Source organism: Neomonachus schauinslandi, chromosome 9 (genome assembly GCF_002201575.2).
Source record: "Neomonachus schauinslandi chromosome 9, ASM220157v2, whole genome shotgun sequence".
Classification (NCBI taxonomy): domain Eukaryota; kingdom Metazoa; phylum Chordata; class Mammalia; order Carnivora; family Phocidae; genus Neomonachus; species Neomonachus schauinslandi.
The window spans coordinates 82,817,499-82,839,652 of record NC_058411.1 but is presented as its reverse complement, the minus strand read 5'-3'; the positions used below and the strand labels follow the sequence as shown (position 1 = coordinate 82,839,652).

The window sequence follows — 22,154 nt, the reverse complement described above, 5'->3', positions numbered from 1 at the left end:
TTCTCCCTCCTCTTCCCCCTCCTCACTTTTTCTGCAGTTATCCCTGTGGGCCCCTCAGCCTGCCCCCTTGTTTATTGTATGGTAACACCACATTCACCATATCTGACGGCATCTTGGCATCTTGTTTCGTGGCTCACAGATTTCACCTGATTTCGCCTCTGCTGTTATGTCAGGAGGCATGGGAGTTGCTGAAAGTTTGTCACTTTGCAGAGAGAGTGGACAGTTTATACGTTTTGGATGCCTCTATTAACTCCACAGTAGAATCCAGGGGTTTTGTGTTTGGGAAAAATTGATATTGAGTGTGAGCTTGTGGTTTTGGAGAAAGGTCAGTCTCTCACAGGAATACTTAGTATAAAATAGTTTCACATATGTGCAATTTTTCAGCATTGTCAAATGTCTCAAGCCATCTAATAAAAAGGATGAGATTATGATAAGAGACTGAATCATTACTGACAAGAAATGTGGTCTACCACAGATGTGCTCAGAACTCTGGTCCTACCTCAGTTCTAGAGCATCAAATGTGGTGGTTTTTTCTCCTTGAACTTACAAAGAATGAATGCTTAGTGATCTCTGTGCACTTCGTTCTCATACACCTGCTCTCCCCATGTTGGGCAGTGGGGTTTATTGAAAGGTCTGGAGGGTGCATGGGGGGTGGGAGAAAATCAGAAATGAGGGTTCTCTTAAATTAACCTGACCCTTTATTTTTAGTGTTTTGAGGTTTTTAACTTGATGGGTTGAGTTCAACTCAGTTGACATCAGAAATATTAGGTTGCCGTCTCCAGCCGGCCATGCATTCACGGTGTGACCTCAAGATGTCATAACGATTTTGGGCTTTAACTTTTCCAGCGGCAAAATGATCATAATATCTTTTCCTACACCTCCCCGGGCTGACCTGAAAATATAGGAAAGAATGTGTGGGAAACTGGTCCCGAGCACCTTCAAAGAAAGCTATTTTGAAATGTCAGTAATTGTACCTCTTGCTCAGGACTGCCCTCCCGCAGCCGAGGGGCCGTGACCCCACCCTGGCCCGGGGGCTGTGCCATCCACGTGTGCACTGTGAAGGCTGGTGTGGCCGCCCTGTCCTGCATTCCCAGCGTATTTACTTTCCAGTGATCCCACCAGTTCCAATGAATGGAAGAATTGAGCTTTCACTGAGGGTTTTCCAGCCTTCTGCCCACACAGATACAAAAGTTAGTCATTTACAATATAGGAGAAGGAGAGGCACTCTATAGTTTTTGCCTTAAAACAGACACAGCGGGGTGCCTGGGTGGCTCAGTTGGTTAAGTGTCTGCCTTCAGCTCAGGTCATGATCCCAGGGTCCTGGGATCGAGCCCTGAATCGGGCTCCTTGCTCAGGGGAGAGTCTGCGTCTCCCTCTCCCTCTGCCACTCCCCCTGCTTGTGTGCATGTGCTCTCTCTCTCGCTCTCTGTCAAATAAATAAATAAAATCTAAAAAAAAAAGACACAGTGCCTAACAGAGATCCACCTTGGGTGGATCTGCTGCCTGGGCGAAAGTATCAAAGTGTTTCCCTCTGCTACTCTAGAGTTACTCTAGAGTAACAGCTAAAAATGCTCTCACCGGTCCCCATCCAAGTGTCTCCATTTACACATAAGGACACAGGCCCAGAGCTGGGAAGCCCTTGTCCAGGGTCCCACAGCAAATTATTGGCAAAGGCTGAGCTGAACCTGAACCCAGTCTGCTGACCTAAAGGCCAAATTTTCCTCCCACGCCACTCTGCTTCCGTGGGGCTGAGGCCGGGGCAACTGACTTCAGGGGGATCGGGATGAGAAGGAAGAAATGGTATTAGGCAAGTGAGGGCCAAGGAAGGAGGCTTGAGATGCTCGGCCAGGACTCTCCCCCACCCCTGCCACTTTGTCCACTCTTAGGGTACCCCTTGGACTCCAAGGCACCTGGAGGATTTGGGGTGTTGCCCACAGGTGCTTGCCCCTTGCTGGGCCTGAAGCCACATGGGCACTGGACTTCCATGGTCACACTAGGGAGTAGGCGGCGCGGCTGGACAGGGAGCTTAGGGTACTCCAGCACAGTGGGGCAGTGACCCCGAAGGAGGCATGGTATGTCCTGGGAGAAGAAGCCCAGGACGCTTGGGCAAGTAGCAGCATGGAGAAGGGGCAGGTGAGGCTGATGGGCTTTGGATCAGTCTGACCTGGTTTTAAGGCCCAGCTCTGAGTGATGCTAAGTAAGTTACTTCTCTGATGTTAACGGGAATTTCTTCCTCAAGGGGTTACTCTGAGGAGCAAATGAGATGATGTTTGTAAAATATCTAAGTGTTCGGGGCGCCTGGGTGGCTCAGTCGTTAAGCATCTGCCTTCGGCTCAGGTCATGATTCCAGGTCCTGGGATCGAGCCCCGCATCGGGCTCCCTGCTCCGTGGGAAGCCTGCTTCTCCCTCTCCCACTCCCCCTGTTTGTGTTCCCTCTCTCGCTGTGTGTCTCTCTCTCTGTCAAATAAATAAATAAAATCTAAAAAAAAAAAAAAAATATCTTAAGTGTTCCGTAAATATCAGCTAAAATCAAAATTAACGGTTAAGGATCTGGTGGCAGGTAGCAGCAGGTATCCCATACCTGCCCCCTGGTCTAGCGCCTGGTCCCTGTGGCACCAGCGGAGGTGCTGTCAATCCCCTGCAAGTCCCCACTTTAGGGACAACGTCAGTAACCTTGAGAAGCCAAGGAGCTCCTCCGAGCTCGGAGATGTGCAGTTCCTGATCCCACCTTGATCCCTTTTTTCCAGATTCATGTGCTCCCAGCTGCCCAATCAGGTCCTGAAGAGCATCAGCATCATCGACAGTCCCGGCATCCTGTCTGGGGAGAAGCAGCGCATCAGCCGAGGTCAGTGCCCACCCCTGGCCCACCCCTCCTCTGCCACTGCTGAGGCTCACCGTCGTGTCAGCAGAGGATTTCGGTCTCAAGGGGATTCTATTCACCCCCCCAGGATGCCCCCAGCAGCCCTGGACAGCCCAGGGGTCCAGAGCTGGAGGGGCCCCAAGAAATAACCAGGGAGGCATAGATAGCATCAAAGGTTCTGCATTTCAACTGAGAAACTTTCTGGAGTGTTAGCTGTAATCTCTTAGTTCCTCTAAACGCTGCCGTCTACCACTAGTACCCACCCCACGTAATTCTTCTGAGTTTGGGAGGGGACATACATTTCACTACTAACCATTCCCTTGGATGCATATGACAACAAATAAAGGAGATGAGTAGTCACTGCAAAGGAGAGAAGCCCCGCCCACCACTCTTCCTCCCTCCCCGGTCAGCACGCGTCCCACGCTCATGGCCTCCATGGCACGCTTCCCATGCATCAGCCTTTGTCGTGGCGCCAGACTGCTCCGTATGCTGGGGATGCAGAAAAAACAGGCCGAGGCTCTGCCCTCGAGGAGCTCACGTTCTCATGGGGAAGACAGACATTGAGCCAGTTATCACGGGGAAATAGAAAGTGAGAACAGAGATGGAGCATATATCAGGGTGGAGGGGTGACTGGCCTGGCCTTGCAGTGTTGGGAAAGGCTCCCCAGTGGAGGCAACATCTGAGCCAAGACCTAGAGGGTGAGCAGGAATTACCTAAGGGAGGCCGTGTGGTCGGGGAGGAGAGACTGGAAGGTGTTCAGAGGAGATCTCTGGAGCATAGAAAATGCTTGAGAAGTGACGTCTGGGCTTCTTCAGCCTTCAGAAGGCTGAGCCATAACCATTTCTGGGCCTGTCCGTGTGGCTAAACAGATGGGCCTGCTGTCTCCCCTGCCCCCGCTGGAGAAGGGGCCCTCGGGGGTGGCCCAGAGGGCACAGCTTACTCCCAGTGAGGTAGCCTGACCAGGAGGGCACTAGGTCGGATTCCCGTAGTCACAGAGGCAGGTCAGGTTCTCCCGGCCCTGGCCCCTGAAACAAAGGACAGTCCTTTGAGGCTTTGCTGGGAGGGAAAAGATGGAGCAGATGACTTGCTGCTGTCACTTGTCCCAGATAAGTCTTCACAACCCCTTGAACAGCAAGCCAGTAAAACCACGTTTAGAAGTGCCAGGGTTGAGCGGTGATGTGCCTGGGATCACAGCCCCAGGTTCTGGGCAGGCAGTGAACTACCCCAGCACGCATGAAGCAAAAGCTACGTAGGTTGTGGGGACACTCCCAGGAGCTAGAAAGCAAGGTCCACAAGATGGGTAAAGAAAGGCTCTTGAGGCTTCTAAGCCCTCCTTTCTCATGGCATTTCGGGAATGCTGACTTTGCAGCCTCCATGGACTCGCGGAGAGCTGGGTCCTGCCTTGCTGTGCCTTTACCCATTCGGTCAGGGACTCTGTGGGCCATTAGGCCACCCTGAGGCCTCCAAGAACATTGCTTATAGAGAAAAACAGCGTGATACTCTTCTTCGCTCATAAATATCTGTTAGTTTTATTTTCTGTTGTAAAAGTAACGTTTGTTGTAAAGGAGTCAAGCGATGAATAGGGATGTACAAAATCTCTCTGTCACAATTAACAATTGTTAATGGTGTGCTCCAGCTCCTTACAGACTTTCTCCTGCGCATGTACAAACATACCATTTTTAACCGAAATGCCATTTCCCAGCACATTTGCTACAACTTCATTTTTCTTGCCGTAATGGTCTATCACAGACAGTATTCCATGCCAGTATAGCCAAATTACTTTATTCCTCTTAACAGCTGCTTAATTTCCATCAAAGGGACATAACACCCTTTATTTAACTAATTTGTGGATATAGGGATGGTTAATAATTTTCTACTGTTACAAAGTGTGCTATAGGTAGACGTCGGTTTTGTATCTTTATGCCTCAGTGCCAATAGATTTTTTTTTTCAGAGCCACTTTAGGACCACTCATTTGGCCCCATAAAAGTTGCTCTGCAGATAAAATGTTTTATTTTAAGAGGAAAGTAAAGCAACTCCATGTCCCTCAGCTTTTCCGAGCTGCCCGTCTCTTACTGCTACTATCACATGGCCAATTCTAATCGTCCATATTCTTCAGGGCTTCTCCTTTGCTCAGTAATTACGATTGTCTTTCAGACTATAGCTCCTTTATAGCATGGCAGACTGCTTCTGGGAGGCTTTGAGGACCAGTTCTTTTTAACCCTTTATAGCAATCTGACTCACATCCTGGTCCGACTTATGATGGCATGCACTTACTCACATCCCGTGCACAGAAATAGTACACATGGTTCCAAGCAGTCGGTGCTCAGCGGCCCCTGCCGCCCTGACAGAGCAGCTGTTGGGCAAGGACCAAGAGCTGCTAAGGATGACGGCACTCTGCACCAGGGCTGGCGTTCCCAAGCTTGAGTACCAGCCTGTGTTTGGGACAGTTGGTGGCTGGAGTCCCTCAGCTCTCAGTTTCAACACGTTAACTCCGAAGAGTCTATACTACTTTAAACCTGCTTCAACTTGAACTGTTGCACACAGTGCTGCATTCCCACTCATCCTCACGCTGCTTCCATCCCTCCGGCCTCGTAAATCACAGCACCACCTTCGCCAGTCGCTTATGTCAACATTGGATGAGGGAGGAGATACAAATTGTGACCCCGCAGGACATTTGAAACATCTGCCATTGACTTTATTAGTGGGGCTCTGGCTTCCTTATGGGTGTTCTGTCTCTAAAAGAGGAAAGATAACAGCTGCTGTGCCTTCTGCTTATCCCTTGGTGCAGTTGATGGATTAACCCTCAAGAAGCAGAGTCTCATAAGGCAGATCCCTCTTACACATCTAAAGAGTCTCTTTAGGTGTGTATCCATAATAGCAGTATGAGAACAGCCACCATATTGAGCCCTTGCTCCATGTCTACACTGTGCTCATCATTTGGGATTTGCTGTCTATGTTAAACCTGCTGATACTCATGCACTGACAAAAGCTCAGCCCTGGTCAGGTAAACCCCACTTGCCCTCCCTTTCCTGGGAAAGCAGAGCCTTCCAATGGATCGTGAGAGCCTTTTCCCCAGTGACTAGGCAGATGGGTGACTGAGCTTGATGTCTGGGGAGTGGACAGGGCAAACACTGTTGACAGGGTGCACTTGTGAAGCATAGGTTCAGAGGATGAGTGCTCTGGACAGTCGCTGAAGGCTGCAGATGCCGTGGGACCCAGTCCACCCTCTAGCTGCAGGACTGTGCGGCCCTGGCTGACAGTGAAAGCATGCTGGACAGGCAGTGCGGCTGCAGGAGGAGGTGGGGAGGGTTGGTGACTACTGAGCCCCCCAGGAAGACTCGCTGACTCCACCACACCCAGAGTTCTCCCCATCAGTAGGGGACAGGGCAAATGGCAGGTGAGATGGTAGAGCGTTGCACTGCCTTGCGGGGGGTCGAATGAGGAAGGAGGGACTTGAACTTGGAGAGCTGGCCTCACATCATTATTGGCATTCCCCAGGCACCCCTAGGGCACTGCCCAGGTGTCCAGAGCTCTGGGGACCAGATGGTCAGTGAGGGTGTAACTCCAGGAAGGAATCCTGACGCCTTAGTGGTGAAAGCAAAAATGGGGACTCTGAACATGGGGTTCAGTAACATATCTCACCTCACCAGTGGCTCCATTTTTCCTGGCTCATTCCTCTCGCTCATGATATCATAAGCCTGGTTCCTTTTTATCCAGTGCTGAGTAGAGGGGGTAAGTGTAATTACAAGGAGGACATAACGTTCACAGTCATGGCTCCTCTCTAGGCCAAAGTCATAGGTGATGGGAAGAAACATTTGACATTTCTACATGATAGTTCATATTCTGTGGTGTCAGGTTAGAGGCAAAACATGGCAGACTCGGGGCGCCTGGGTGGCTCAGTCATTAAGCGTCTGCCTTCGGCTCAGGTCATGATTCCAGGGTCCTGGGATCGAGCCCCGCATCGGGCTCCCTGCTCGGCCGGGAGCCTGCTTCTCCCTCTCCCACTCCTCCTGCTTGTGTTCCCTCTCTCACTGTGTCTCTCTCTGTCAAATAAATAAAATCTTAAAAAAAAAAAAAACAAACAAAAACATGGCAGACTCACTCTTATGTTAGAAGTGACCTTTACCAAACAACAAGTGTTGGCGAGGAGGTAGAGAAAAGTAACCCTCTTGCACTGTTGGTGGGAATGCAAACTGGTGCAGCCACTGTGGAAAATAGTATGGAGGTTCCTCAAAAAGTTAAAAATGAAACTACCCTATGATCCAGTAATTGCACTACTGGGTATCTACCCCCCAAAAATACAAAACACAAATTCAAAGGGATACATGCAACCCTGTGTTTATAGCAGCATTATGTACAATAGCCAAATTATAGAAGCAGCCCATGTGTCCATCAATTGGTGAATGAATAAAGAAGATGTGGTACACACACACACACACACACACATAATGGAATATTACTCAGCCATAAGAAAGAATGAAATCTTGCCATTTGCAACAATATAGATAGAGTTAGAGTGTATTATGCTAAGGGAAATAAATCAGAGAAAGACAGAAACCGTATGATCTCACTCATATGTGGAATTTAAGAAACAAAAAGAACAAGGAAAAAAAGGAGAGAAAGAGACAAACCAAGAAACAGACTCTTAATTATAGAGAACAAACTGATAGTTCCCAGAGGGGAGAGAGTGGGGGTATGGGGGAAACAGGTAATGAGGATAAACAAAAAAGAAAGAAGTGACCTTTACCAATTAGGATGTGCCTTAGCACATCCTTGTGTTCAGCAAAATCTTAACATTACCCCTAGAAGTCAGATCACTGGACCCCTTGTGTCCCTACTCTGTGCTTCAGAGTAAAACAAGAAGGCTTAGGCAACACTGGGGAGAGTGTTACCTAAATCCATTTGGGAGCTCTATAAATAAAACCCACCAAGGTGATTGATTTTGGAGCAATTTTTAGTGTACTCCATATGGAAACCCATTACCATTCAGATGTTCCTTAGTTTAATTATAGTTAGCAGAAAATCTTTAGGAACAAAGGATTGAGCTTAGTTACTAAACTGTAGCTTTCTTGGCTGACATAAAAAATATCCATCAAGCCCGGATAAAAATTTCTGATATATTTATAATAATAATTCTATTCTAGTAATAGCTAACTAAAAGTCTGAGGAACATTTCCTGATTCTTTTCTTGTAGCCAATAAAAGAATGTTTGGATTCTTAAGATTTTCTAAATGATCTTCTTGAAAGGTGTGAGTAAGATATGAGTTGGTTCACTCTTAAGAAACATCCTTTGCCCCTGATGACAGCATCCAGGTTTTTGGCTTGACGTGATGAGAAAAGAGAGCACATTTACCCATACATCCTTATTTTCATTCCCACTCTCTTATTATTCTGGCTCCTGGCCTGTTTACTTCCTAAAATATTGTTAATTCATGCTGATCCTAAACATCATCTGGGACTTATTTCTGGACTTGGGCATGAACACAAGTATGTTCCCAACTCCTGGTATGAATCTCTGGGCTCGGGCTCTAATCATAATGCACTGGTCTGACAAGAAGAACACTGTGAAAAATTCTAATGTGGCAACTGGTATACTTGTCCATCTATTTAACATATAAGCATGTGGAAGGTACTGTTTTAGCAGCGGATGATTATTCTTGTGGTTTCCTGAAAGGATGAGGTTTTGTGTTGCCTTCAACAGACTTCACTTTGGTAACAAGAGTAGTACAATTTTTCTCTTTTAGAAATGTTAATAACACTAAAAGAAAAAAACTCTTGGTCTGAATTTTCCAGCAGCTGTGCCTATTCCTCCAAGACCAGTACTTGTCAGTTGAAAATTTGAGAGCATCTTCTGATGTTTAAGTCCTTCATTATATAATCCCTTCTCATTTTAAGTCAATGAATGAAACTGGGAAGATGGAGGGGAAGGGGGGGCAGAAAATGTCCTGCTAGTAAAAGCAGTAAATTATAGTAATGCATGCAACAGAAGGAATCGAAATGTGCTTCAGATAACATGACAATCACATTAGCTTCAAAAATTGATGCATGTTTTAACATTTACGTACTGACATCCTTGAGTCCTCTTACTTTTAGCAACATTAAGGAAAGCCTTCAAGAATAAAAAGGGCATCTGAAGACATGACAGGAAATGTGAACAGGCAATTTCAAGGGTCTGCCAACTCAGCAAAAGCGCCCAAACGTAATATCACAAAAGAGCTGACACACCTGGGGAAAAGAGGCATGCAGCTCCAACCTGGAATTAATGAAGGTGCAGAAAAAATAGAAAAGGTGCAAGCAAACCATAATCAAGGAAACACACCTACTTGAAACGTCTTTTGAACTTGAAAGACGAAAGGCCGGAGTTTGAAGGCTGCCCAAGAAAGGAGAGAGAACATTTAGGGGTGTCCCGATAAGACTGACTTCCCCTCTCAGGCTTTGGGACCCACAAGGCCTAGGGAGGAAAACACACACGTACACAAAGAGGAAGGAGTCTTCTCCCTAAGAGACCAAGAAGGCTTGGAGCAAGATGTTAGCCACGTTCGACTGCAGCAAAGACCCTTCTAAGAAGCTTGGGGAGAGCAGAGAGCTGAAGAGACTTAGGAGGCCAGCAGCTCCCTGCTCAGGCAGCGATGGCAGGTGGATCCTGTCCTTAAGGTGGCTGCACAGCCTCGGCTGTGAGTGTGAGCACAGAACTTCATGAAGACTTTCTGAGAGCAGCCTGCTAATGCCTGCTGAGTACCCCTGGAGCAAGGATGTTCAGGCCTTACTTGGGTAGAAATAATAACTGAATAAACGGGGTGGGTGAGGCAGCATTATTCTTTCCCTCATTCTGTTCACCACTCAATTACAGATATAGCTCAGGACCATCCCAGCTTTTCTGCAGCACCTGAGACTGCAATCCCGTGAGCTCCCTGGGCATGCGGCCCCAACTCCCCATCCTGTGGTTGCTGCAGGGTTTCTTGATTTTTTGCTTCATTTCTTGGGGTTTGCAGTTCATACTCTCTTAGCCCCTCTCCTTGTCTGCTGTGGCTCCTCCCAGCCACATTTGAGGCATTCCCAAGCTTCATCAGCATGCCCTTGGACCTTCACCCTTGAATCCAGATGTTGGGCGAACAGGGCCCAGGGGCAAGCCTTGAGGCATACCAATAGAGACTGACTTCTGGGTTGACAGCATCTCATTAAGGAACAAGTTCCACTGAGATGTACTGAGCCCTTGTGTACCAGGTACCAGGCTAGGAACGGGGAGCGTAAAGATGAACAAGGTACCGCCCCTGGCCTGGAGTGGCTACAGCCTAGTGTGGTCACCCAGCCAGTCACTGATGCACCCAATTGTTATGAAAGGAAGGTGTCACCTCAATAGACTTGTTATCCGTTCAACAAACAGTAGGCCACAAAATGGACACGGTCACTGCCCTTACAGAATTCATGTTCTGTTGGGAGAGTCAGACAAGAACAGCAGGTAAACAAATGAACAAACGAATAAATCCTTGTAAATAGTGGTGAAGGCCAGGAAGGAAACGGATGAGACACTGAGCACAATGAGAGGGACTGACGTGGAGCTGCCCACTCTCTGGAGGTAGGGAGGCCTGGGGCTGAAAGCCCAGAGGGAACCAGCCTTCAGCATGGGGTGGGGTGAGGTTTTGCAAGTTTTGACTGACCACATTGTCTGTTCAGATATTTCCCACCTGATATATAAAGGATATATAAAATAATAGACGTTCAGCTGTCAGATAATTACAGCTGGATTTCAGTTCCTGAATATTCGTGTTTTCTTTCTCCTCCCACAACCCCCGGGGTCTTTTCTGTGACCTACCTCAATCAGTCTGTAAACCCAGACTCAAACAAATTGCTTTCCTGGGTCCATCAAGGGATTGAAATCCTGAATGTAGTATAGTGGGAAGCGTGGGCAGTAGCTTTGGACACCCTGGGTTCAGCTCCGCCGTGTACCACTCATGTGGCCTCAGGGAAGTTAGGGGTCTGGAAAAGGAGTGTAATAATAATACCTCACGCGCCACATTGTTGTCACTGACTTAACACATAGAAAGCAGAAAACGATGCCCTGCCTAGCACACAGTAAGTGCTCAATACATGTTGGCTGTTCTTATTACTTTCATCATCTCCTTGTATTATTGTTGTTGTTTTTTTGAAAGGCCAAAGAGCTCTCAAAGTCTGATTTTAATCAGCCTTCATATTGGTGTCTTGCTTCTTAAAGTCTTCTGTCTTATAGAGTAAGAGAAATGTTTGTCAAGTTGTCTGAAATATAGTTTGTTGTTCAGGAACTGAATTTTCTATTTTTAGATAAGTGTTCCTGCCTTTTTTCCACATATTTCAGTTATGTCATTGATGATTCGCTTTTAAATTTTGAAATCATATGTCCTAACCATAGAAAAGTGATACCACTCTAATCAATCATCCAGTTTAAAAAATATTTGATAGAATTTTAAAATAACAGACAGATATTGTGTGTGTGTGTGATCTTTTTGATATTCTTTTATTTTAGAAGTGATGGTATAAAAAGTGTGTAATATTAGGGGCATGCTAGAGACTATTCATTCAACACACATTTAGATTGATTATCTACCGGGTGGCAAGCACTGTCCTAGATGCCAGGATTCAAAATGAGTTAGAAACAGGCTTTGGCCGGGGTGCTCATACTCAGCTGGGGTGGATAGACCTGCAAACAAGTCAGGTCTATCCTGTGTGTTACAGGAGTTCCGATCAAGAAGTCCAGTGAGTGGGGACTCCACCAGCCCCCAGTGGGGAATGGGAAATAGGTAATCAGTGAAGCTACTAAGAGAAGGGGCTCTTCTTCTCCCCCTCCTTTTTTTTTCTTTTGGATTTGCATTCTCTCTCTCTTAAAAATTTAGTAGGTTTTTTTATGTATTTACAAAATTGTGCAACCATTACCAAAACAAATTTTAGAACATTTCTATCACCCCAAAAGGAAACTGCACTCATTAGCAATGACTGTCAATTCTCCCCCACCCCCCAGACCCTGGCAACCACTAATCTACTTTCTGTCTCTATGGATTTGCCTATTCTGGACATTTCATATAAATGGAATATGTGGCCTTCTTATCTGGCTTTTTTCACTTAGTATTGTGTGTTCAGCATTCATCCATGTTATAATAGGTATCAGTACTTCATTCCTTTTTATGGTTGAATAGCATTCCATTGTATGGCTCTGTGACATTTTATTAATTCACCAAGTGATGGACAATTGGGTTTCCACTGTTTTGGCCATTTTGAATAATGATGCTGTGATCATTCATGTACGAGTTCTTGTGAAAACATACATTTTCAGTTCTCTTGGGTATTTACCTAGGAGCAGAATTGCTGGGTCATATGGTAACTCAGTGTTTTGAGGAACTCAGTTTTCCAAAGTGGCTGCATCATTTTACATTCCCACCAGCAGAGTACAAGCATTCCAATTTCTCTACATCCTCATCAACACTGTTGTTTTGATTAGAACCATCCCAGTAGGTATGAAGTGGTATTTCATTGTGATTTCAATTTGCATTTCTCTGACAGCTAATGATGTTGAGCATCTTCTCATGTGCTTTGTTAACCATTTATATATCTTCTTTGAAGAAATGTATATGTAGATATTTTGCCCATTTTTAATTGGATTATTTGTCTTTTTATTGTTGAGTTTTAACATTCTTTATGTATCCTCTATACTAGTCAGATAAATGATATGCAAATATTTTATCTCATGTCCTGGGTTGTCTTTTCACTGTCTTGATAGTATTGTCTGAAGCACAGAACTTTTTCATTTTAATGAGAGCTAATTTATCTATTTTAATTTTTGTCACTTTGCCTAACCCAAGCACATGAAAATTTAATCCTATATTTTTTTCTGAGAGGTTTATAGTTCTAGCACTTGCATTTAGGTCATTGATCCATTTTAAGTTAATTTTTATATATGGTGTGAGGTTGGGGTCCACCTTGATTCTTTCCCATGTGTATATCCAGTTGTCCCAGCATCATTTGTTGAAAAGACAATAATTTCCTCCATTGAATTGTCTTGGCACCCTTGTTGAAAATCAGTTGGCTATAAATATGAAGGTTTATTTCTGCACTCTCAATTCTATTTCATTGATCTATATGTCTGACCTTATGAAGCAGTGCGTCTTGATCAGGGTAAACAAGCGAGTTCATCAGCCAGCAGGCTCAGGGCCTTATCACATAGGGTGAGGATACAGTGAGGTGATGATATGAAGCTCCTACCACAGCACCTGTCTGGTGCATAGTCAAGGGAAAGATAACCATGGCTGCCCTTACTATTGTTACCCCTTTCCAGCCAGCAGAAAGGGTATGTTCAAGAACAGGGGGAGATGTGTGAGCTGGGGCCCTTTGGAGGAACGTGCATTGTGCATGTGGCTGGAACATGGGCATGTGGGGGCGGGGGGAGACTGGATTTTGTCCTGAAGGCTGCACAGAATACTGACGAATGCGAGGTAAAGGATGACATGGTAGAGAATTCTGTAGAACAGAACATAAGTCTTCAGGCTCAGATCACAAAGCCATTTTTTATGTTTAGAGCTTGAGCTCAATGCTTGTTTCAGAGCTTTGTCTGAATTTGGCAGCAACAGAAGGGTCCATCCCCAGGGAATGGGGCTGACCACCGATGATTTGTTGGCGGATCCTGTTTTCTGGCAGTGCTAAGGCCAGTTGGGGTGTGAGGTCCTGGACACCACTCGCTCCTTGGGCCTCCCACAGGAAATCCTGGTTCCTTTTTGTTTTGGGGAAGTTTGCTGACAGACGCATTCATGGCTCCTTTTCCGCCACTGCCACAGGAAATTCCACACCACAAGTGTTGCTGCTCCTGTCCCTGATGTGAGCCTGTCATCACTGTGACTCAGAAGGGCATTCACCAAGCCCTGGAAGCTCTTTTTAGTTTTTGTCAATATTTTAAATGCATACTTGATCATGAGGAATGACTGCTTCTACCCAAACTTCAAAACTTACCAAGGCTTTTAAATGAAAAACAATTTTTTTTTAGTAGAGAGAAGATCCCTTATCTTACTATCCTCTGTGGAGCAGCTCATGATTATCAAACATTTCATAGACATTGGATTACAGAGATTAGTCAGAGAAAATGTTTGCTCCTTACTCTTGAGTAATAATAATAATAATGGCTGATACTTCCACAGCACATTGTAAATTGCTTTCCGTATATTATTAACTCATTTGCTCCTCACAAGAGCTCTATGAGGTAGGAACTATTACTACATTTCATAGGAGAGAAGACTGAGGCACAAAGAGGTTAAGTAACTTGCCCACAGTCCTCTAGAAGTGTGGTAGCTAGTCTCAAAAAAAATGCCTTCTCCTCCTCCCACCACCCCCACCACCATGAACAGTGCTCCCAATATTCATGCCCTGGTGCAGTCTCCTCCCCTTGAATCTAGGGTGGCCTTCTGACTCACTTTTTGATGAGTAGAATTCAGCAGGAGTGATGCTTCATGACTTCCCAGGTCTAAATCATAAGAAGTCCTGAAGGTTCCAGCTGGATCTATGGGCAGCCAACTGACATCTAAAAAGTCCAACTACCCAGAGACCAATATACTGTGAGGGAAGCCCAGGCTAGTCACATGGAGAGGCCAGCAGGCTCAGGCAGCCTCTAGCCTAGCTGAGGTGAGTGAAAAAGCCATCAAGGACAACCAGCTCAGCTGAGCCCTCAGATGGTTCCAGCCCCAACTACCATCTGACTGTCACCTCATGACACTCCCCGATGGAGAACCACCCAGCCGAGCCCAGTCAACCCTCAGACCGGAGAAAATAGTAAGTTATTATTTAAGCCACTGAGTTTTAAGGTGACTGATAACCAAAGCAGCTAGTAAGTGGCTGAGTGGGATTCAAACCACACAGCCTGGTTCCAGAATGCGTGCTATTAACCGCAAGAGACAAGGACACAAACCGGGGAAATCTCTCTCTCTCTCTGTCCCTCTCTCTCTTACTGTCACACACACAGGGGGCAGCTGGGGAGGGGTACCAGGTGGGGCAAGTTTCCATGTATTTGTTGCTTTTCCCCTACAAACACCAAACCTTCTGGGTTTTTTACCTTCAGCAAATTGTTGATGGTGTCTTTGGGAAAGACCCACACACACGGCCCTGCATTCTCATTGAAAGGATAGTAGAAAGGGGAAGAGGTTTTCTTCTATTGAATATCTGCCATGCACCAAACTCTGCTAGGTTCCTCCTGATCCATTTCTTATGTTTCAGGTATCAGGCGCTTTACTTTTAACAGAACAGGATAGACCCTGTCGCGCCTTCCTGGAGTATACACCAGGGAGGGAGACAGAAGAGCAGAAATACAAAACAAATGCAAGTTGAAACAAAGACTTGAAGAAAGTAATTGCTGAGTCCCACAGCAGGGGCGGTCTTACTTTAGATGGGGAGTCAGGGGAGGGGTCTCTGAGGAGGTGACATTTAGGTGAAGACCCAAAGAATAAAAGGACTAGCCTGGCAGGGCATTGGGGGAAGGACATCTCGTAGGCCAAGGCCAAGGGAAGTTAAGCCCTGGCAGGTCCAGGGAAGGCTAGAGGCTGGTGATTAGCTGGGAAGTGGTGGGCAGTGAGGTTGGGAGGGCTTGCTGGGGAGAGCTGTTGGCCTTAGGGAAGTGCATGGATTTTATTCTGGGAGGAATAGGAAGCCATTGAAGGATTATCTTTTTTAACGTTCTCTTGATTACCCAGAATTATGACTATGAGCATCCGGGAGTGTCGCACTGAACAGTAACAGAACCAGCCCTGGGTCTGCCACTTGGCTTGTGTGGGTTTGGCTGATTGGTTGGTTTTCTTTTCCCTGATTATCGCTGTCATTTCTTCCTCTGTGGGACCTGTTCTCAGGTCACCCTGTCTCACCCCACTTCTGCCCTGGAGTTGATGGGTCTGTGAATGAGGCCAAGAAGCTCTACTGCTATGATTCTCAGGCCCCAGGGAACTTGTTAACAGGCTACTTCCTGACCTCAGCACAAACAACATGGGGAGTGTGGGGTGGGGTCCAGAAAGCAGCCTGTCCAGGGTGTTGCTGCACACGGATCCCCACTTGGAGGAATCTGGGGTGGTTCTGAGTCTGCCTTCTGAGCCTGCCCTTTCCTGTGCGCTCTGCGCCCCCCGCCCCTGGAGTCAAGTGAAAGAAGAAAGGATTACAAACCTGGGAAAACTACCAAAATGGACTTGAGCTGTGCCCCACATCCCTGTCTTGCCAGCATGAATGCTGCCCTCTTGGAGGATGTAAGTTGAGGGAGGGGGTGTCTTTGGGTGGGGCAGGAGCCCTGGGCTGTGCTCTGTGACTAGCCACCATCCTCCTCGGTGAGGGCTTTGAAAGGAAGCGGAGCTCACTACCCCACAGTGGTCCCTGGGTGACCCGGTGACCGTGGTTGCATTAGCTCATGGGCATCTGACAGGGAGTCCTGGCCTGACACTGCTCTCCTCTGCCTGGGTCTTCACTCCATGGAGGAGCACCCCCCAACGTTTCTATACTTCTTTGGAAGTTAGGAGTTTTAGGAACCTCTAAAAAAGAAAGAAGAGATTTTTTTAAAAGATGTCTCGTTTACATTTTCAGATGTTTAATAAGTTCACTGCTATAATGACGTTCTTGTTATATAACCTCCATCCCAACTGTTAGGTGTGGCAAAAGCCCTCTCCCCCCAGTCACTGTGCACCAGTGGGGGACCCCCCCCAGACTGGAGGGTGGGAGTGTAAATGCAGGATTCTAGATGGAAGTGGAGCAGTATAGTGCCGAGCAACACTGACCTGAGACATTTTTCCATTTCTCTGGTGCTTCCCCTTACCAGCGGGGTGACCTGGGCAAGCTACTCCAGCTCTGGGAGCCTCAGTCTCCTCCTCTATAAAATGGGAAGAAAAGTACTTTCCTCACACAGTTAGACCTTGTGAGGGTCTGAATGATTGGTGTGAATGCTTAAGTGCCCCAGAGACATGAGTAATGAAGCATGCATAGAGTGAGAGGACCCAGAGTATGGCCAGAAGTCGGGCCTCACACACCGGCATCTGGAGCCGGCAGACGTGGACACATGCTGAAAATAGCAGCGCTTTCAAGGCATCTTTGCTTTCCATGGAAGATGAGAAATATCCTGGGACTTAGACCGACAAGGACCTTGCTATTCCAGGAACCCAAAAAAGGAGAGGGGAGGATAAAGGAAATAGACGGATTTGACAATAGGTGTGTGGAAAGAATGCTTGGAGAATGCAGCCCAGGAAGGGAGCTGGGCGAACCTGCCAAAGACAATGACCCGGAGGAGGTGTTCTCTTGTGGCCGAGGGCCCCGGCTCTCGTCATGTTTCCACTTCTTTTTGCCATAATCTTCTTTCTGGTATCTGGGGGTATTTCTCACATGTGCCATGACATAGTTTCCTTTAGAAACCTCTTCTTCGCCTGGATTATGTCAGTCTCTTTCTCAAAACCACTCCTGCTTGAATCCAAATCACAGGGCAAAGCACAAATCAGACCATTACTCAGCATTTCACGTTTCATTTTGCACAAGTGTGTGTACATACTTGAGATGAAAAGCTTACGTTACAGAAAGTTAGATGGTGAAGAGTGACCCAACCACACCCCCAGTTCCTCTCCCGGAGCAAACCCTGTCTGCAGTGTCTCCCAGAGCGGGAGGGTCCCGCACACTGCTCTGCACTGAGAGTTTTCCACTTAGCAGTCAATCTTGCAGCAGGTCCTTGTCAGGACTTTTAGAGTGTTCCATCATATAGATGTGCCCAAATTAACAGCTGGTATCCTTTTGATGGATGGCATCCAAACTGTGCTACAGAATATAGTTTTGCACGCAGTGCAAGTATATACGGTTTACATAGTAGTGTGCAAGTGGAACTCTAAGATAGAAAACAAATGAGCAAAGAAACAAAAAATCAAACAGATTGAGGGTCTGGTTGCCAGAGGGGAAGTAGTCGGGGAATGGGTGAAATTGATAAGAAGTAAAAGGTACAAGCTTCCAGTTATAAAATAAGTAAGTCACAGAGGTAAAAAGTACAGCATAGAGAATGTAGTCAATAATGTTATAATAACGTTGTATGATAACTGCACTTACTGGGGTGAGCATTGGATAATGTATTGAATCGTCAAATCACTATATTCACACCTGAAACTAATATAACATTGCATGTCAATTATACTTCAGTTAAAAAAAAAAAAAGATGCACTTAGTAGTGAAATTACTGAGTCAAATGGAATTGTGGTCTTTTTACGGAGTTAGCCGACGCCAAAATGCCTTTTCTAGAAGATGTACCTACTCTTCTAGAACAATACATCCTCCCCAACTCAGGGCATTACTGATTTTTTTCCCCCTTATCTTCACTTTATCTTTGATAGGTGAATGGCGTCTCATTATAATTCTAATTTTCATTTTTATTATTAGGGTGGTTGAGCACCATTGCCTATTTACAAATATTTCAAAGTATTTCCTTTCTGGAGGTATTTGACCATTTTGAAATACTGTTGGTAACTACGTGAACTTTTATTAACTAAAATAATTTAGTCATTTTTTTTTAAGATTTTATTTGTTTGACAGAGAGAGCGCACAAGCAGGGGGAGCGGCAGGCAGAGGGAGAAGCAGGCTCCCCGCTGACCAGGAAGCCCAATGTGGGGCTCGATCCCAGGACCCTGGGACCATGACCTGAGTCAAAGCCAGACGCTTAACCAACTGAGCCACCCAGGCGCCCCAATTGAGTCATTTTTTAAATAAAGAACCCAATGTGGATTCACATGGTCCCCACTGACTTGATCTATCTTTCCATCGGTGCCATAAACCCAGAAATAACTAATAGTTTGGCTTTAGGAGCGGGTTAGCCGATAACTTAATGGCTGGCACTGGTCTTCATGACTGGCTGTTGTCCAAATGCTCACAGAACACTCACGCAACACTGGGATTGTTTAAAAGAAGGAACAGGGCAGGGCAGGGTATTGAGGGTCGGAAGTTGCTTGCAAGCGGTTTGTTGATCCCAAAGTTGTCACCTTCTTGGTTTAACATTTCTCTTGAGAAAAGTGTAGCTTGAAGAAATATTGTCTTTTTGCCCTTCTGAACCACAAAATGACAAGATGTATTGTCAAGGTAGAAGCCTTGTTTGTAAATAGCCTTCTCACACTTGGGTGGAGACTGTGTCTCATTGGCCTTTTGCCTCAAGAAAATCCAATACAAGTACAAACTGTCTGATTTATAGATGTATTGTGAGAGGCTTTCTTGCTTTAGGTACACAACGCCCACTTGAAAATGAGGAATAGGCAATCTCTAGATGTATGACACTTGATTCCTGGATTCACTTACTTCTATTCTTAGAAGGGTGGGTCTGATGATCTCTTAAGCATTCTTGAATGCCTCAAATTCTGTGACTTTTCCTCTGGTAATTTCAGCACAGAGGTGTTGGCAGTTGGGTGACAAATTATACTTCAGAGCAACTAAAGACCCTTGTGGAAACATGCAAGGACCTTCCAATCAGCCCTGTGTGCCACAGTACATGAGTCCAGTGGTGCAAAGAGAGTAAAATGAAACTTGTTACTTGATAATTTTTTCCCTTAGATTAGTCATTGAGTATTCCTGTAGCCAGCTGAGCGGTTTTATGTTCTTATGCTGGTACTATAACTAACCGATATCTAGTATAGTTAATTTAAGATCTGGAAAGAAAAAATTCTTATTGATCATCTAACCCATCTGATTTATGTAGAAACTGAGGCCCAGCGAAGCGAAATGGCTGAACCAGGCTCCAGAACTTGGGGGATTTTCTTGGTAAATTTTCACCAACCTCTCTCTCTGGCGAAGAGACTAAAATGCCACACAGTGTTGCTGTCTCCTTCCGGGGCCCAGTGCTCTTTAAATGGACTTGCTTCTTAACCTCATTTTTAGTCTGAGATGGAAAACGAGATATGAAACCCAATTTCCCCCTTTGACGTGGTCACCTGACCAGAGGCCATGGCGTTCATCAGGCTAAATATTCAAATGAAGCCTTTCTCTGTTCCCCACCTGGGTGCGGGATGGTGTGATCCCATGATGTGAGCGGCCTTGGGGGTCACATGGCCCCCATCTGCCCCATTGTTATTTTTACAGCAGCCCCAGAGGAAAGAGAGAGGCTGTGAGGTTGGCTTGTTTATTTTAGGAGGAAACAGGCACCGATAAATTCGTTCAGAGAGTTTTGAACTAAATTCCAAAGGAAGAAGGAATTGGGAGTGGAAATAGGGCATAAACAACACCAAGCCCCTCCAAGGACAGATTTGGTCCTTGGTTTTATTTCAACTGTGGTATGTTCAGTGGCCAAACCCCCTTCAGGCCAGGCACAGTCAGACAGGGAGCTCTGCAACCACAGGGATTTTCTTGTAGCCAATTACACTCTCCAAGAGGGGGCCACCACCAAATGAACACTTTGAGGTGAACACACCCTGAACCCCTCCACGGTGTGCGCCCATAGGGAGGCCCCTGTTCCTCTTCCCTGGCAGTCTTGGATCTCCAGGACAGGGTTTAGGATCAGCCCCTCCCCCACACCCAGTGGGAGCCTGGAACCCTTCCCCCACCCCACTGCCGCCCCCGCCTCCGCTTACCCCCACCGCACCCCACCTGTGCATCTGATCAGCTTGGGGTGAGGGGAAGCAGAGAGGGCAGCAGGAGCAGAGTGTCTGTGGCTCATCTCCCTACCAGCTTGTTCCCACTGCTCTGGCAAGTACAGCTGATCCAGGGCCGACTCTTCCCCCAGAGGTTACCTGTAATTAACTGCAAAGACAGTACTTCACCCTCAGGGTTTCTTGAGATAGTGATAGGCTGGAAAATGCTAGAAATCCAGACCCTCGCTAAACACCATTATAGAAGAAAAGGAAAGCCTTCCTCAGTGATATTGTTAGCCCAGTCACATGGGGACCAATAATCTTTACAATATGCTTATTCTTTTCTTATTACAAAAAGAGTATATATTTATTGTAGGACACTTATAAAACTACTTTACTTTTAAAAAGATCAAAAAGAAAAAAAGAAAAATCACCTCGAATGCCACCATCCTGGCATACCTGTGGTGCCCTGCAGTGGATAAAAGCACAAGCTCTGGGATGCAAGTCCCTGGGTGTGAATCCTGCTTCTCCTAGGAAATAGCTGTGTGACCTTGGGTAAGTTATTTAACCTCTCTGAGTCTCTGTATCCTCACCTAGAAAATAGGGATAATGATAGCCCCTGTTTCATGGGGTTGTTGTGAGGATTAGGAGAGATTATGTTGGTAGAAAGTGCAGGAATGTTGAGAGAGCTCAGTAAATATTTGCTGCCATCGTTTATTTTGAGCTATCATTCTGTACCCAACCCCAATCACATTTTCAGAAACAGCCTTTTCCAGTTGCAAAGTAAACCCAGCCTGAAAACAGTACAAGGACTCCTCGCACATGTTTAACTGAAGTGGCTGCTATTGTTAACCGAAGTGACTATTTTTGAAAATGTATATTTAATACCTGAGCAATCCCAGATATTTGATGTTTATTTTGAGGTTATTTGTACTTCCTATAATTAGTAACAGCTCTTTTTTTAGAAACTCACAGCACTGTTTAAGCCTTGCCCTCTAACTTGCTAAAAATCAGTTATGCTTCTTGTTCACTTCAGTTCATTAATCAAATTTATTTTATTGTTTTAGATTTTATTTATGTACATTGATGTGTACATATGTATTGTAGTAAGAACACTTAAAATGCTGTCCACCCTCTTAAATTTTTAAGTGCACAGTACATTATTGTTAATTATACGCATAGTGTCATACAGCAGAACTTACTCCTCTTGCTTAACTGAAACTTTGTGCCTGTTGCTTAGTAATTTCCCATCCCCCTCCTGCCCCCCCCCCCCCCCCGGCAACCACCATTCCACTCTACGATTATGGGAGTTTGAGTATTTTAGATTTCCTTGTATAAACGGAATCATGTAGTATATTTCTTTCTATGAGTGACTTATCTCAGTGTAATGTCCTCCAGGTCCATCCATGTTACAGAATTTCCTTTTTTAAGGCTGCATCATATTCTATTGGATGGCTAAACCACATTTGTGTTAGCCATTAGTCTGCCAAAGACATTGAGGTTGTTTCCCTATCTCGGCTATTGTGAATAACGCTGCAGTAAACATGGGAGTGCTAATAATTCTTTGAGATGCTGATTTAAATTCTTTTCAATTTAATTCTTCTGAATTAATCTCAGAAGTGGGGTTGCTGGATCATATGGCAGTTCTATTTTTAATTTTTTGAGGAATAACCCAAATTTATTGGACACCTACTCTGTTCAATAGTAGGTACTGAGTACTGGGTATACAGTG

The 22,154-nt window shown here is 45.7% G+C and overlaps 1 protein-coding gene across 1 annotated transcript in view; it reads left to right on the top strand.

The window, feature by feature from the left end:
* EHD4 (EH domain containing 4) overlaps window positions 1-22,154 on the top strand; it is an 80,378-nt gene that overhangs the window by 27,457 nt on the left and 30,767 nt on the right. Inside the window, exon 3 of the mRNA XM_021695627.1 lies at window positions 2,748-2,845. Coding sequence (XP_021551302.1) covers window positions 2,748-2,845 — 98 coding nt within the window. The remainder of the gene's footprint in view (window positions 1-2,747; window positions 2,846-22,154) is intronic.